The following is a 10,844-nucleotide window of genomic DNA, read 5'->3' as shown; positions in this document are numbered from 1 at the left end:
CTCTGCTCCCTGCCTGGCTGGTGTTTGCTGGTCCCTCCCTTCTGGATCGAGCCCCGTTTTTCTCTCGTAATGTGGGATCACCTCTGGGGCTCTGGTCGGGGCACAGGGCGCTCGCAGGCCAGGGCTGCCAATGCCACTGCCTGCTGGGCTCCGGCTGCTTTGTGGCTGGGACTTGTGAAGCAGCCAAATGAGAGCGTGGGCTCAGGCAGTGATGGCTTCCAGGGCAGGTGCTAATGCCCCCGCCACTGCTCGCCGGGTGCAGATGGGTGCTCTCTGCACACTTCAGGGCAATGGGAGCCCATGAGGGTCCCACGGGGTGTCTGGTGCCCCTGAACGGCATTGGCCAGAGAGGCTTCCTTGGCTCTGCCTCAGTTTCCCCATCTTTGCCACGCAGGTAGTTGTGGGGAACAGTTAGGTATTGTCCATAAAAAGCTTTGAAAAGACTCCTGCTGTTGTGTTATTATTATTAACAATAATATCCTCCAGGCTTTATCATTGAAACTGCTGCTGGAAAGGGAAGTTTCTTATAGCCACAAATGGTTGAGCTTGATTTAGGGAGCCATAGTTTATCTGCGTAAAATCATTATAAATAAAATTGGTTTATTTACTGCTATACTAAAGCAGACAGGAGCAATTACCAGTGCAATATTGCCATCTCCACCTCAGTCCCCAGCCCCCTCCATGCCGGCATAAAGCTCCTGGAGCTGTGGCTGCTGCTGATGGGAGATCTCCTGCCCCAAGCACCCTGCACCCTGGCAAACCCCTGCAAGGGGCCCCGCATGTCTCTCCTGCCTCATGCAGGAACCCCGTGACGGCTTTTTGGGCAACAAGCTGAGCAGCCTCAGCACCCAATGGTGGTGGTGCTGATGGCAGGGAGGGCATTTGATCCACCTGATGGGAGACACCAGGACAGGAGAGTTTCAAAGAGGACCAGAACAGGCAGAAGCAGAGCTGGCCTGTGGCACAGTGAAGGTGACTGTCCCCTCAGAGGAACCCTGCTCTTGCAGAGGTGCCCCCAGGCTTGCTGACCTATTTGGGACTGCCCAGTCCTGTAGTATGTCTGAAAATTGTGCCAGACAAGCAAATAGGAAACCAGAGCACCACAGACACCAAGAAAGGTGTTTGTATGGAAATAACCCTATAAGTTTCAAGAAAAAATAAGCAAAAGCAAAAAAAAAAAAGAATCCCAACAGTTTGCAGTGGAGTGAATGCTGAATGGCCCTGGTAACAGCCTTCACTCCTGGAGGCTTGCAGAGGTATTGATCTGGACTTCAGGCATCAGTGATGGGGTAATCCAGGAAAACCCCCATGAAAAAGTCCAGCAGTTAGTGAGACCGGCTTCCCCGGCTCCCCCACTCTGGCCTTGCCACCAGCTCCCGGCCAGACTGGTCCCACTGCTGCTCATGTGGGTGTCGAGACCCCGGAGCAGCAGGGCTGGGTGCTCACACCATCTCTGGTGGCACCCCGTGCACAGTGGCCCAGGACGGGACGGCAGCTCAGCTTGTTCGCTCTTGGGCCTTGCCGGCCCTGGACAAACCTGAACAGCAGCAGGAAACTGCACAGGGAAGGAGGTGGCTTTGGCTGTTTCATTTCAGAAGGGCTTGTTTTTGGGATGGCACCTTGGGAGGAAAAACTGGCTCTGTAGCAATACTGGGTTTGCAGGTAAAGCCAACAGCTCAGGACACACCGGGCTCAGGCTTGCACCTTGACCCGTAGGGGTGCACCCTGCTCCCCGTGGGGTCCCCACCACTTCTCCTCCTTGTCCCCTGCCCCAGGGTCTGTATTTCTGATCCTGAGGGTGAGGCTGAAGGTGCCCCAAAGTGCATGGCCTTGTTAAAGGCAGGGAGGGCATTAAGGAGCCCACGGTGAGATCCCGCTTTCCTGCAATTGTACCCAGGACCTTTTCCAACCCATAAGTAAATACACAGACCACCTGAACAGAACGGGATGGGACACCCCCATCCCACCCCCCCATCCCAGGGCCCTGCTCTCCCCCAGCCCTGGGTGCTGTGGCTGCAGCAGGAGAATCCCCCCCACTCCGTGGGGCAGCACTGACAGACACCAAGTGCTTCGCGGCCAACGTGGCTTTAGCCCCTGGGAGAACCCAAGGACTGATACAGAATCGGGGTTGGAAAAGAAAAGGAAACAAAGAGCACAAAATGATCTGCAAGACTCCAGTTCACTCTCAGGGGTGCAGAGGGCGCCTCTGCCACATACAGCACCGAAAATCATACAGAGCTGCAATATAGAGATCTTTCTATGTATATATTTATAGGTATGTATATATTTATAGTGCACTGCATTTAAAACAGCCGGGCCTGCTTCTTCAGCTCGTTCCTCTTCCACAGGGCCAGGCGGTCGAACTCGGCGATGGTCATGCCGAAGATCTGGTAGAACTCCTCCTGGGAGAGGTGGCGCTGGGGAGAGACGGGATGCTGGGCCAGGGCTGGGGACCGTGGCCACCGCCCGGGGCCAATGGCCACCACACAGGCCGTATGGCTGCAGTGGGGTGGGAGGGCACGCGAGGGGGCCCGATGGCATCCCCTGCCTGGCTGGGTGCGATAGGGTGATACAACCCCCAGCAGCGCTCACTTGGGAGAGGGGGAGCACCCAGCTCCCTCCTGCTCCTGCCAAACAAATTCATGCTGTGGGCATGGGGAACAGCTCTGCCAGGCCAGTGCAGCAGCAGGACCACCGTGACAGTGTGCTGGCACACGTGTGCTCCTGGAGAGCCCCTCGCAGTCCCACACTGCCTGCTGGGGCTAAGGGGACACCCCGCAGGATCGCGTCCCTCTGAGGAGATCACCCGCGATGGAAAAGGCTCTCCTCACCTCTAACCGAGTCCTGTCCACATCTTTGGGCAGCTGGTTCCTCCCCCTCGTCTTCACTAGGAGCAGCTCGTAGGGGTATATCTGCACAGGGACAGGAAGACCACGGGGTAGCTCCAGAGCCAGAAGAGGACAGTTGGGGCACACCTGGGAAGGAGGCCATGGGGGCCACAGGGCAAAGCCTGCTCCTGCTGTATTTAGCAGGATTTGGGTGGCATAGCTGCCTCCAGGGCTTGGATGGGACAAGGCAAGGGGGGACTTGCTCTCAGTGTGATCCTAATCCACCTTGAATCACCTTGGTGGCTCTGGAATAGCCTGCTCACTCTGTGAAACTGGGAGTGACCCAGGGAAGAGTGTGAGTAGGGGACCACCAGCACAACCACCCTTCTCTGTTCCTCACCCCGGAGACAATTCTGTTTGGCCAAGTGCTTGGGACCCTGGCAGGAGAGGAAGGACTCTGGTCCGAGCCCCACAGTTCCAGGATGGGGCTGTCAGGTGAAGGATGGAGGGGTATGAAGGTAGGGCATTGTGGGCAGAGGGCAAAGCTTCCTCCTGAAGGGCCTGGGGACACACAGACACGTCTCTGGGACTCCCTCTGGGTGGTACTTGCACCTCCGGCTGGCAGCTGCTCCTTGGAGCAGGAGCATCTTACCTTGTACTCTGTGGGGAGAGAGAAAAGACAAGAGAGACATGAGCCACGCTGACCCCTCTGCTGCCAGGATCCTCCCCCCAGGGCTGTGGGGACCCCCGCTTGTCTCCCAACTTCTCCTCCCAGCCTGGGTCTCATTTTCCATTTCTGCCTGTGGTGGGGTAGGCAGCCACACGGCCTCTGGCTCCATGCCTACAGGGTCCCCTGCCCACGCTGCTCCTCAGCCCGTGGCACTTTACCTCGCATCCCCCAGTTGACGGCATTCGTGCTGTCGTAGTGGAAAAGCTCGGCACTGGGAGGCTGCAGGAGGGATACAGGGAGGGAGGAGTAAGAAGGGGTCCCATCCAGACGCTCAGCATGGCACCCACCCACCCCAAAGCAGGACCCACTCCCCACACCTGGCAGTGGGGAAACTGAGGCACGAGGAGGTGAACTAACAAGTACAGGTCACACAGAGGGAGGACCAGGTCTCCCGACCCCCAGCAATTGCTACCCCGGGGTATAAAGCAAAGCTCTCATCCTGGGAAGCAACACCAGGGTCCCTCTGAAATGTGCCCTGCAGGACATTCAGGGCAGGTACCTCTGTCCTGCAGCGCCTGGACAGGGAACTTTGGTCCCTAATAAGAGTCATTTTGGATGGGCGCAGACCAGCAGTGACAGCAGGGGTGCAAAGAAGCGGGGACCAGGACACCCTAGTCATGAAAGGAGAGCACCGGGGGCTTTGAGGAGCCTGGGGAGAATGATGAAGGGTGCAGAGATGCCTGGCAGCGGCAGGATGGAGGCAGGAGGCACTTACCCTGTGCAGCCCATTCCTCCTGTAGGCAGGAAGGGAGGCCGATTTAGAAATGAGGGGATCTGCAAAGAAGCCACCAAGGTGCATAAGGGAAAAAGCAGGGGTGAGCCCCACACTGCAGCCACCCTACCCCTCTGCTCCCACATCGCTACCCAGCTCCACATTCACCCAGCTCTGTCTCCTTCCAGCTCCGACTCATTTCCAGCCTGGCTTCCTCCCGTGCCGATATTCCTCTCCCCAAAATCCCTTTCCCATGGCAGTCCTCCTACCTCACCCTTCAGCGCAACACAATCTCTGTTTCTTTGATTTGTCCTCTCCCGGTGCTGCCACCAGCTCTGCCCTGGTTCAGCTCTACCCTGGCCCAGCCTTTCAAGGGCACCTTCTTCTCCCCCCTTCTTCCCTCCCTGGTCCCAGCATCTCCTCCAGCTCAGGCTCTGGACCCCACAGCCACGCGGGCTGAGCTGCAGAGGGCTGCAGGCTCACACACTCACCGCTGTCGGCCAGGTAGTGTGTCCGGGGAGCTGCAAGGAGAGCAGAGCCGGGTGTCAGGGAGGACCGAGCACCCCACGCCATGCAGAGCTGCCTTGGGGCATGCGGGTCCTCCTTGGGGCTCCCGGGAGCCCAGCAGGGCTGAGGGGCTCCCTGAGCACCTCTGAAGAGCCCCAGCTCCGTGAGGGCAGATGTGCCACGAGGAAAGAGGGCACGGAGCATGCAGGGACATCTGTGCTGCCAGGCTCCCCAGTGCCCTAGCCCCCCCTGCAGCCCCGAGGGGAGAGAGGCTGGGTGCCCTGGGTGCTGTGCAGTGAGAGCAGCGCAAGCAAGGAAGGCAACTCTGGGGCCAGTCAGCAGGTCTGGGGTGCCAGAAGGTCCCAGATAATGCCATTAACGAGGAGGTACACACACAGAGAGTCCGAAACAGGTCAGAGCAAACCCAGCGCGGCTGTGCTGTGAGATTCCCAAGGGACCCTTCAACCACCCCACGAGGCACTTCACCAGGCTGCCGGGACAGACTGCAACACCCGCCGGGCAATGCCCCATCCCAGCCGGGGCACAGGGAATGGATGGAGCCCTCCAGAGAGGAAAAGAGCCTCCCAAGTCCAACTCTGGTGCCCAGCACCTCTCCCACCACCCCTTCCCAGTCCCCTGTTCTTCTCTCTCCACCCCAGCAAACTTCCCACAGGGGCTGGGGCTGTGCCAGGTGGGATGGACAGATGGACAGGGTTGTCCTTACAGCCGTTGAGGGAGCCCTCGTAGCCAGCCGTGTGCAGGGCTTCTCTGCTGCTGGCCGAGCTGCGAGGGGGTGTCCAGGGGTCTGCGTAGGAGTTGGACCGAGCCTTCATCTCCTCCCTCAGGATCAGCCTGCCGATGCCGCTCTGGATCTGGGCAGGGGGGGAAAAGCCACTTCGCACCCCTCCTTTCCCTGCCCGGCCCTCACTGACCGCTGGCACATTGTGGCAGGGCACAGCATCTCCCATCTGCTCCCCCTTCCCTGGGGATGAGGTACTGGGCTGGGGTGCCTCGGCAAGGGGGTGCGCTCCCCCTCCTTCAGACCGCGTGTTGGGGGTGGCCAAGGTGGGAGAGATGGCAGATGGCAGCAGGGATGCTGGTGGCCCCTTCTTGGGTGACGGAGCTGGGCTGGGCCTCCTCCCCAAAGCATGGGGACCACCATGGGGACAGCTTGCTGCCGCTCTCCCCTGCCAGGCTGCGGGCAGGGAGATCACTCACCTTGTGCATGCCCCGGTCGTACCCGTCCTCCTCGCCTCCTGATGAGAACCTCCGGGCCCGGGGGGCTGCAAGGAGACAGGTGGGGGGGTCAGATGGGGATGAAGGTGGAGACAGGTAGGGAGGAGACAGTCCCCAGCTGCATGGGGTCCCAAGGGCTGCCAGGATTTTGGGGTCACTTTGGCAGGTATCTCAGCCCAACCCCACTTTCAGGTCCAGACCCAACTCGGGGGAGCAGGGGAGTGTTACCTCCCAGGGAATGGCTGGGTTTGGGGGCAGGAGTGGGTTTCCCTTTCCCCCAATGGGGGACTGTTACCTTTGGGGGAGCCTTGGAAGGACCAGTACTCTGACTCAGAGTGGTAGTATGGGTCCGGGGAGTAGGCAGGGCTATACTTAGATGACTGTGCGATGTCTTCACTGGTTTTGCTTTTCGTGGCTGCAGGGAGGTTATCTGCAAAAGGAGCAGGCAGAGCTGTAAGGAGAACTCCGAGTCCCACCAGCAGGACTTGCAAAGATCCACCCTGGGTTGAAGGCAAATCCTCTTCCCTCCCCTCTCCCCAGTGGCCACCAGCAATTTTTGTCGGGGACAGCATGGAACAGAGCTGGGAATAATCCCTTTTCAAACTGCTGACACCTCCTGGAGACAAGGGTGCAGAAGCAGACAGTGGGGACGGTGACAAGCAGAGGGGCTGTCGCTGATGTGGCTGGGAAGGGACCCGAACGGCTCATAGCCCACAGCACCATGACAAGCTCTGGCTCCTGCATAGCGCTCACCCCAGCCCCAGTACCACCAGTGCCACCAACCTCCCCGTGCTCCTGTACCCCAGGCTGTCCCATCACCTGGAGGGCTATAACCGCACAGGTGGGAGGGGATGGAGGAAAGCTGAGACCCGGCGGGGAAAGGGCTCTCGGTGGGTTACTGCCAGGGAAGGCAGCAGTGGGCTGTGTAGCAGGAGTGAGGAGCAGAGGGGTGACCCCAGCAGCTCCGGCTCTGGCAGGGGCTCAGCCCCCCATGGCAGGGCCACATGCAGGGCTCTGCTCAGGCTGGGGACTGAGCCTCGGCAGCGCACATGAAAAACCCAAGGGTGAGCCCTGCTCCTTTCCCCCAGAGGCCGGGAGACTCGCAGGGGAAGGAGCGCCAAGGACAGACCGTGTGGCAGAGCCATCCCACCACCTCAGGCGGGCGCAGGGGACCCTGCCAACAGCAGCTACTTACAGCAGCGGGTGCAGCCAGCAGCGGGGCAGTGGGAGTTGGGCAGGTGGGAAGGGAGAGCCCAGGGAGAGAGGAGAGACACAGTTACTGCTCGGGGGGAGCTGCTGTCCCTCTACATGCAGAAGCAAGCAGGGACAGTGCAAGCCAGCCCTGCTGAGAGACACCAAACACCCCTGTGCCTCCTCCCCACCCCTCAACACCCCCCCACGCCTGTTTCACCCTGGAGCGTCCATCCAGGATGGGCAGTGATTTTTCTCCAGGGCTCCACACGAAACTGCAAATTACCTTCTTCATCCCTTTCCTGAGGCTGCTCTGGCTCCTGGTATTAGCAAACAACGGCCACCCTTGTACCCTCTGCCACCCCTCCGTGGCGTTGCTCCCCCTCCCACAGCTATCCCTGGCTCCAGCACCACTGACAGCCTTCTCCTCCATCCCTCGCGAGAGGGATGAGGTCCAGAGCTGCCTTTTCCTAGCACTGAACGCTGCACTCTGCTGCCCGGAGGGGAATCAGGAGCATCAGCCCACCAAAGCCCAGCACCCCAACATCTCGCCTTGATGCCTGCTCCCATCTCCCACCCTGCCCCTAAATGCGACTCAGCCAGACCAAGTCCCACGCTGGTACCCTGCCCCGCTTCCCCCATGGAGCGGAGCCCGGTGCACGGCAGGCAGACCGTACCGTGTCGCTTATAGATGGGCGGTTTCCGGTAGATGTTACTCTCGCCGGCAGCTGGTGGAAGAAGAAAGAAAGGGAAGAAAGAAGGAAAGAAGGGAGGAAGGGAAGGTCAGCATGGGTGTGCTCAGAGCGGACAGGACAGAGGTCCTGCAGGAGATGCTACCCCTGTGCCACGTTTCCATCACACAACTGCCTCCGGGTCCACGTGTCCCATGGGAGCGCAGCACCGGGCCAGGCCCAGGTGGGCTCTGGGACGGGCAGCAGGAGCACGGTCCCGGGGCTGCCCTCGGGCAGCGGTGTGCACGGAGAACATGCAGTGAGCGCCCCAGCATCAGCATGCACCGCGGGGCGGTGGGCGCTGCCAGCCCCGGGAGGGAGCGGCACAGCCAGGAACCACCGGCCGCCCCTGCCAGCCGGCAGCAATGCACCACGGCTCGCGCTGGTGTGGTTTCTCACGGGTGCCAGCACCTGCAAGAACCGCCTGCGAGCTAACTGGGGTGAAACAACATCAGCCAAAGCCTCTTTCCGCAGCAGAGAGAGAAAAGAGCGAGCTGGGAGGGAAAGCGAACTGGAGCCCGGTGCTGAGAGCTACAGCCCCCGCGCAGGGGCCAGGCAGCGGAGCTGGCGGAGCAGGGAGGGGGCCATCCATAAACCACCGACCGTCAGCGGGAGGGCAGGGCAGGCAGCGGGGCCAAGCCCTGGCAGGGATGGGATGGGATGGGATGGGAGCAGGGGACCATGGTGGAGAGCCGCTGGGTGTCCTCACGGTGCTGTCCCAGGGCATCAGCTGTACGTTGTGGAGGGTTCCACGCTTTGGAGGACAAGGGCAGCGGGAGATGCCTACGGCTGAGCAGGGTGGTCTGGGGCTCTGGCCCCCCTGCGAGTGCTGAAGGATGGATGGGCAGCTCTGCCTGCTTCCCTCCCCACTCTCCCTTTCTGCCCACTCCGTCCCCATCCCCATGGGCTCTGCGTGGCCGGGAGCGGGTGGTGGCCCTTACCTGGTGGCCCCCTGCAATCCCTGCAGAAGGGGAGCAGGCATCTGGCAAGCCCAGAAGACTCTGGGGGGAGGGAGCAGCGGGCCCTAGGGGGAGTATAAAATAGTCATCTGTAGCGGATGGGTGCGGAAAGGCCTCCGGCAGACACGCTTCGGCTCGTGATCCTGGGGGGGGAGGCAGGGGCGGGGGCAGGCTCTCCGCAGGGGACTCATCTTTGTGTGGTGGGTGGAGGAAGGTCAGGGAAGAGGGAGAAGAGGGACATTGCAAGGATCAAGCAGACTGGGCAGCTCTGGGATGTCCGGGTGGTGATGGGGAGGGAGGAGGGTTCAAGCTGCAGGTCCTGTTTATGGATGGCCTCTACCAGGGGTAGATCCTGCTGCCAGCTGGCTCTAGGCAGGCGGCGGAGCTATGCATGCGACACAGGGGGGACGGCACATGCGGGCATGCCACAGACACGGCGCTTCCCTGGGGACCGGGGCGCTCCAGAGCCTACCTGGGATGTGGAAATGCTTGGGTGCTTGGTATGAGGTTGGAGTGGAGGACCTCACATCTAACTGGCTATAGTAGGGGGAGCTGCGCCCGCTCTCGGTGCCTACGCGGTGCCGAGCAGAAGCAGCCATAAGTGACCGAGAGAGAGAACAAGAGGCAGAAGAAAATGGGTGTTAAATGCAGTGGTGTTAGAAGAGCGGGGGGCGATGGGGACGTGCGCCTGGCTGTGGTCCAGGATGGGGCGTGATGGAGCAAGGGGAGATTTCCCGCATCTCCGGAGGAAGGCGGGATGCAGAGGAAACCCCATGTGTGGGTGCTGCTACAGGGCAGCAGGCTGCCCCACCGCTGGTGAGAGGAAAGCCGAGCGTGCTGCAGAGGCAAACGGTGACGAGCCCGTGGCGGTGCAGCGTAGGGGGTAGCTCAGGGAATGCGGGACCTCCGGACTTACTGACCTCGGATTTTCCCAGTCGTTCCTCCCCGGCTCCGAAGGACAGGAGACACGGCACAGACACACTCTGCTTCCCCCCGACATGCTCCAGGGCATGCACACGTGTGTGTGTGTGTGTGTAAGGACCCCCTTTACAGCACTGGCTGGGCAGAAGAGCTCTCGTGCACACCCCTCCCAGAGCTACCAAGCCAGCTGTGGCGTCTTTACTGGACCTGAGGGGTCACCTCCCTCCCCACCACATCCTCCATGAGCCCCAACTCAGGTCTGAGCCAGGACAAAGCCCCCTCGGCCTCTCCTCTCTGCTCGCAAGACAAGAGTCAGGGGAACACAGCACACAGCAAAGCTGGTCACTGCCCAACAACTCTTGTTGCTGTCAGCCCCCCCACGGACCCCCCAGGCCTCCTGCCTGCTTGCCAGAGGAGGGACCACTGAGGTCCCCTGGGAGAAGCAGGGGACAGTTTGGTGGCCCCACTCCAGTTGGGGGTCTGAGCTTAGCCCAGCCTGGAGTTGCAGCTGAAATCCTCACCTGAACGGTAGAAATGGTGGGGGGACCTTGGGATGGTGGGGGACATGCCCTGGCGGCTGTAGGTGGGGGAGTCAATGTAGCCAGGGCTGGAGGCTCGCCTCTGCCGCATGTCAAAGCTCTCGTAGATGTCCTGGGGATGGCGAAAGGCATGGAAAGAAGCAGGGTTAGAGCTGGCAGGATGAGGGACAAGACAGGTCAGAGCCTCGGCCGCCCTGTGAGGAGGTGTCCCATGGATGGGGGTCCCCATGCTTGTGGCAGCCCAGGAGGGTGCATGCTTTGCGGTGTGACATGCAGGGCAGCGTGCATGTCCTCCACAGCTGGAGGGGTCCCCAGGCTGCTCTGCCTCCCTGCTGCCGAAATGCAGGCAGCAAAGCCCAGGGTTTGGGACCAGGTGACAGTGTCCGTCAAGAGGCTTTCATCCCCTTCCCAGAGATAGTCCCCTTCCCCTGGGCTTGTTGCCAATTACTGGTGTCCCCCTCCACGGGGCAGAAGTGGCACTCTGGGTCCA

The 10,844-nt window shown here is 60.8% G+C and overlaps 1 protein-coding gene across 12 annotated transcripts in view; it reads right to left on the bottom strand.

Moving 5' to 3' along the window:
• Positions 1-2,160: 2,160 nt before the first annotated feature.
• The window catches only part of ABLIM3 (actin binding LIM protein family member 3), a 57,371-nt gene continuing 48,687 nt past the window's right edge, over positions 2,161-10,844 (bottom strand). For 2 of the 12 annotated variants that reach the window (XM_052771887.1, XM_052771895.1), the window contains 10 exons: positions 10,337-10,466; positions 9,367-9,465; positions 7,882-7,932; positions 6,309-6,443; positions 5,996-6,060; positions 5,502-5,649; positions 4,762-4,791; positions 4,274-4,332; positions 3,717-3,777; positions 2,998-3,488 (listed from right to left, as the gene is read on the bottom strand). In XM_052771887.1, coding sequence (XP_052627847.1) covers positions 3,148-3,488; positions 3,717-3,777; positions 4,274-4,332; positions 4,762-4,791; positions 5,502-5,649; positions 5,996-6,060; positions 6,309-6,443; positions 7,882-7,932; positions 9,367-9,465; positions 10,337-10,466 — 1,119 coding nt within the window. In that variant the 3' untranslated portion in view covers positions 2,998-3,147. Of the gene's footprint in view, positions 2,418-2,831; positions 2,913-2,994; positions 3,489-3,716; positions 3,778-4,273; positions 4,333-4,761; positions 4,792-5,501; positions 5,650-5,995; positions 6,061-6,308; positions 6,444-7,881; positions 7,933-9,366; positions 9,466-10,336; positions 10,467-10,844 lie in introns of those variants that run through there. The other 10 variants (XM_052771898.1, XM_052771886.1, XM_052771888.1 and 7 more) reach the window with 10 other exon arrangements.

The sequence above is a fragment of the Harpia harpyja genome, chromosome 20 (assembly GCF_026419915.1).
Source record: "Harpia harpyja isolate bHarHar1 chromosome 20, bHarHar1 primary haplotype, whole genome shotgun sequence".
Classification (NCBI taxonomy): Eukaryota; Metazoa; Chordata; class Aves; order Accipitriformes; family Accipitridae; genus Harpia; species Harpia harpyja.
The sequence above is the reverse complement of the archived record's forward strand: the minus strand, read 5'-3'. Positions and strand labels throughout refer to the sequence as shown.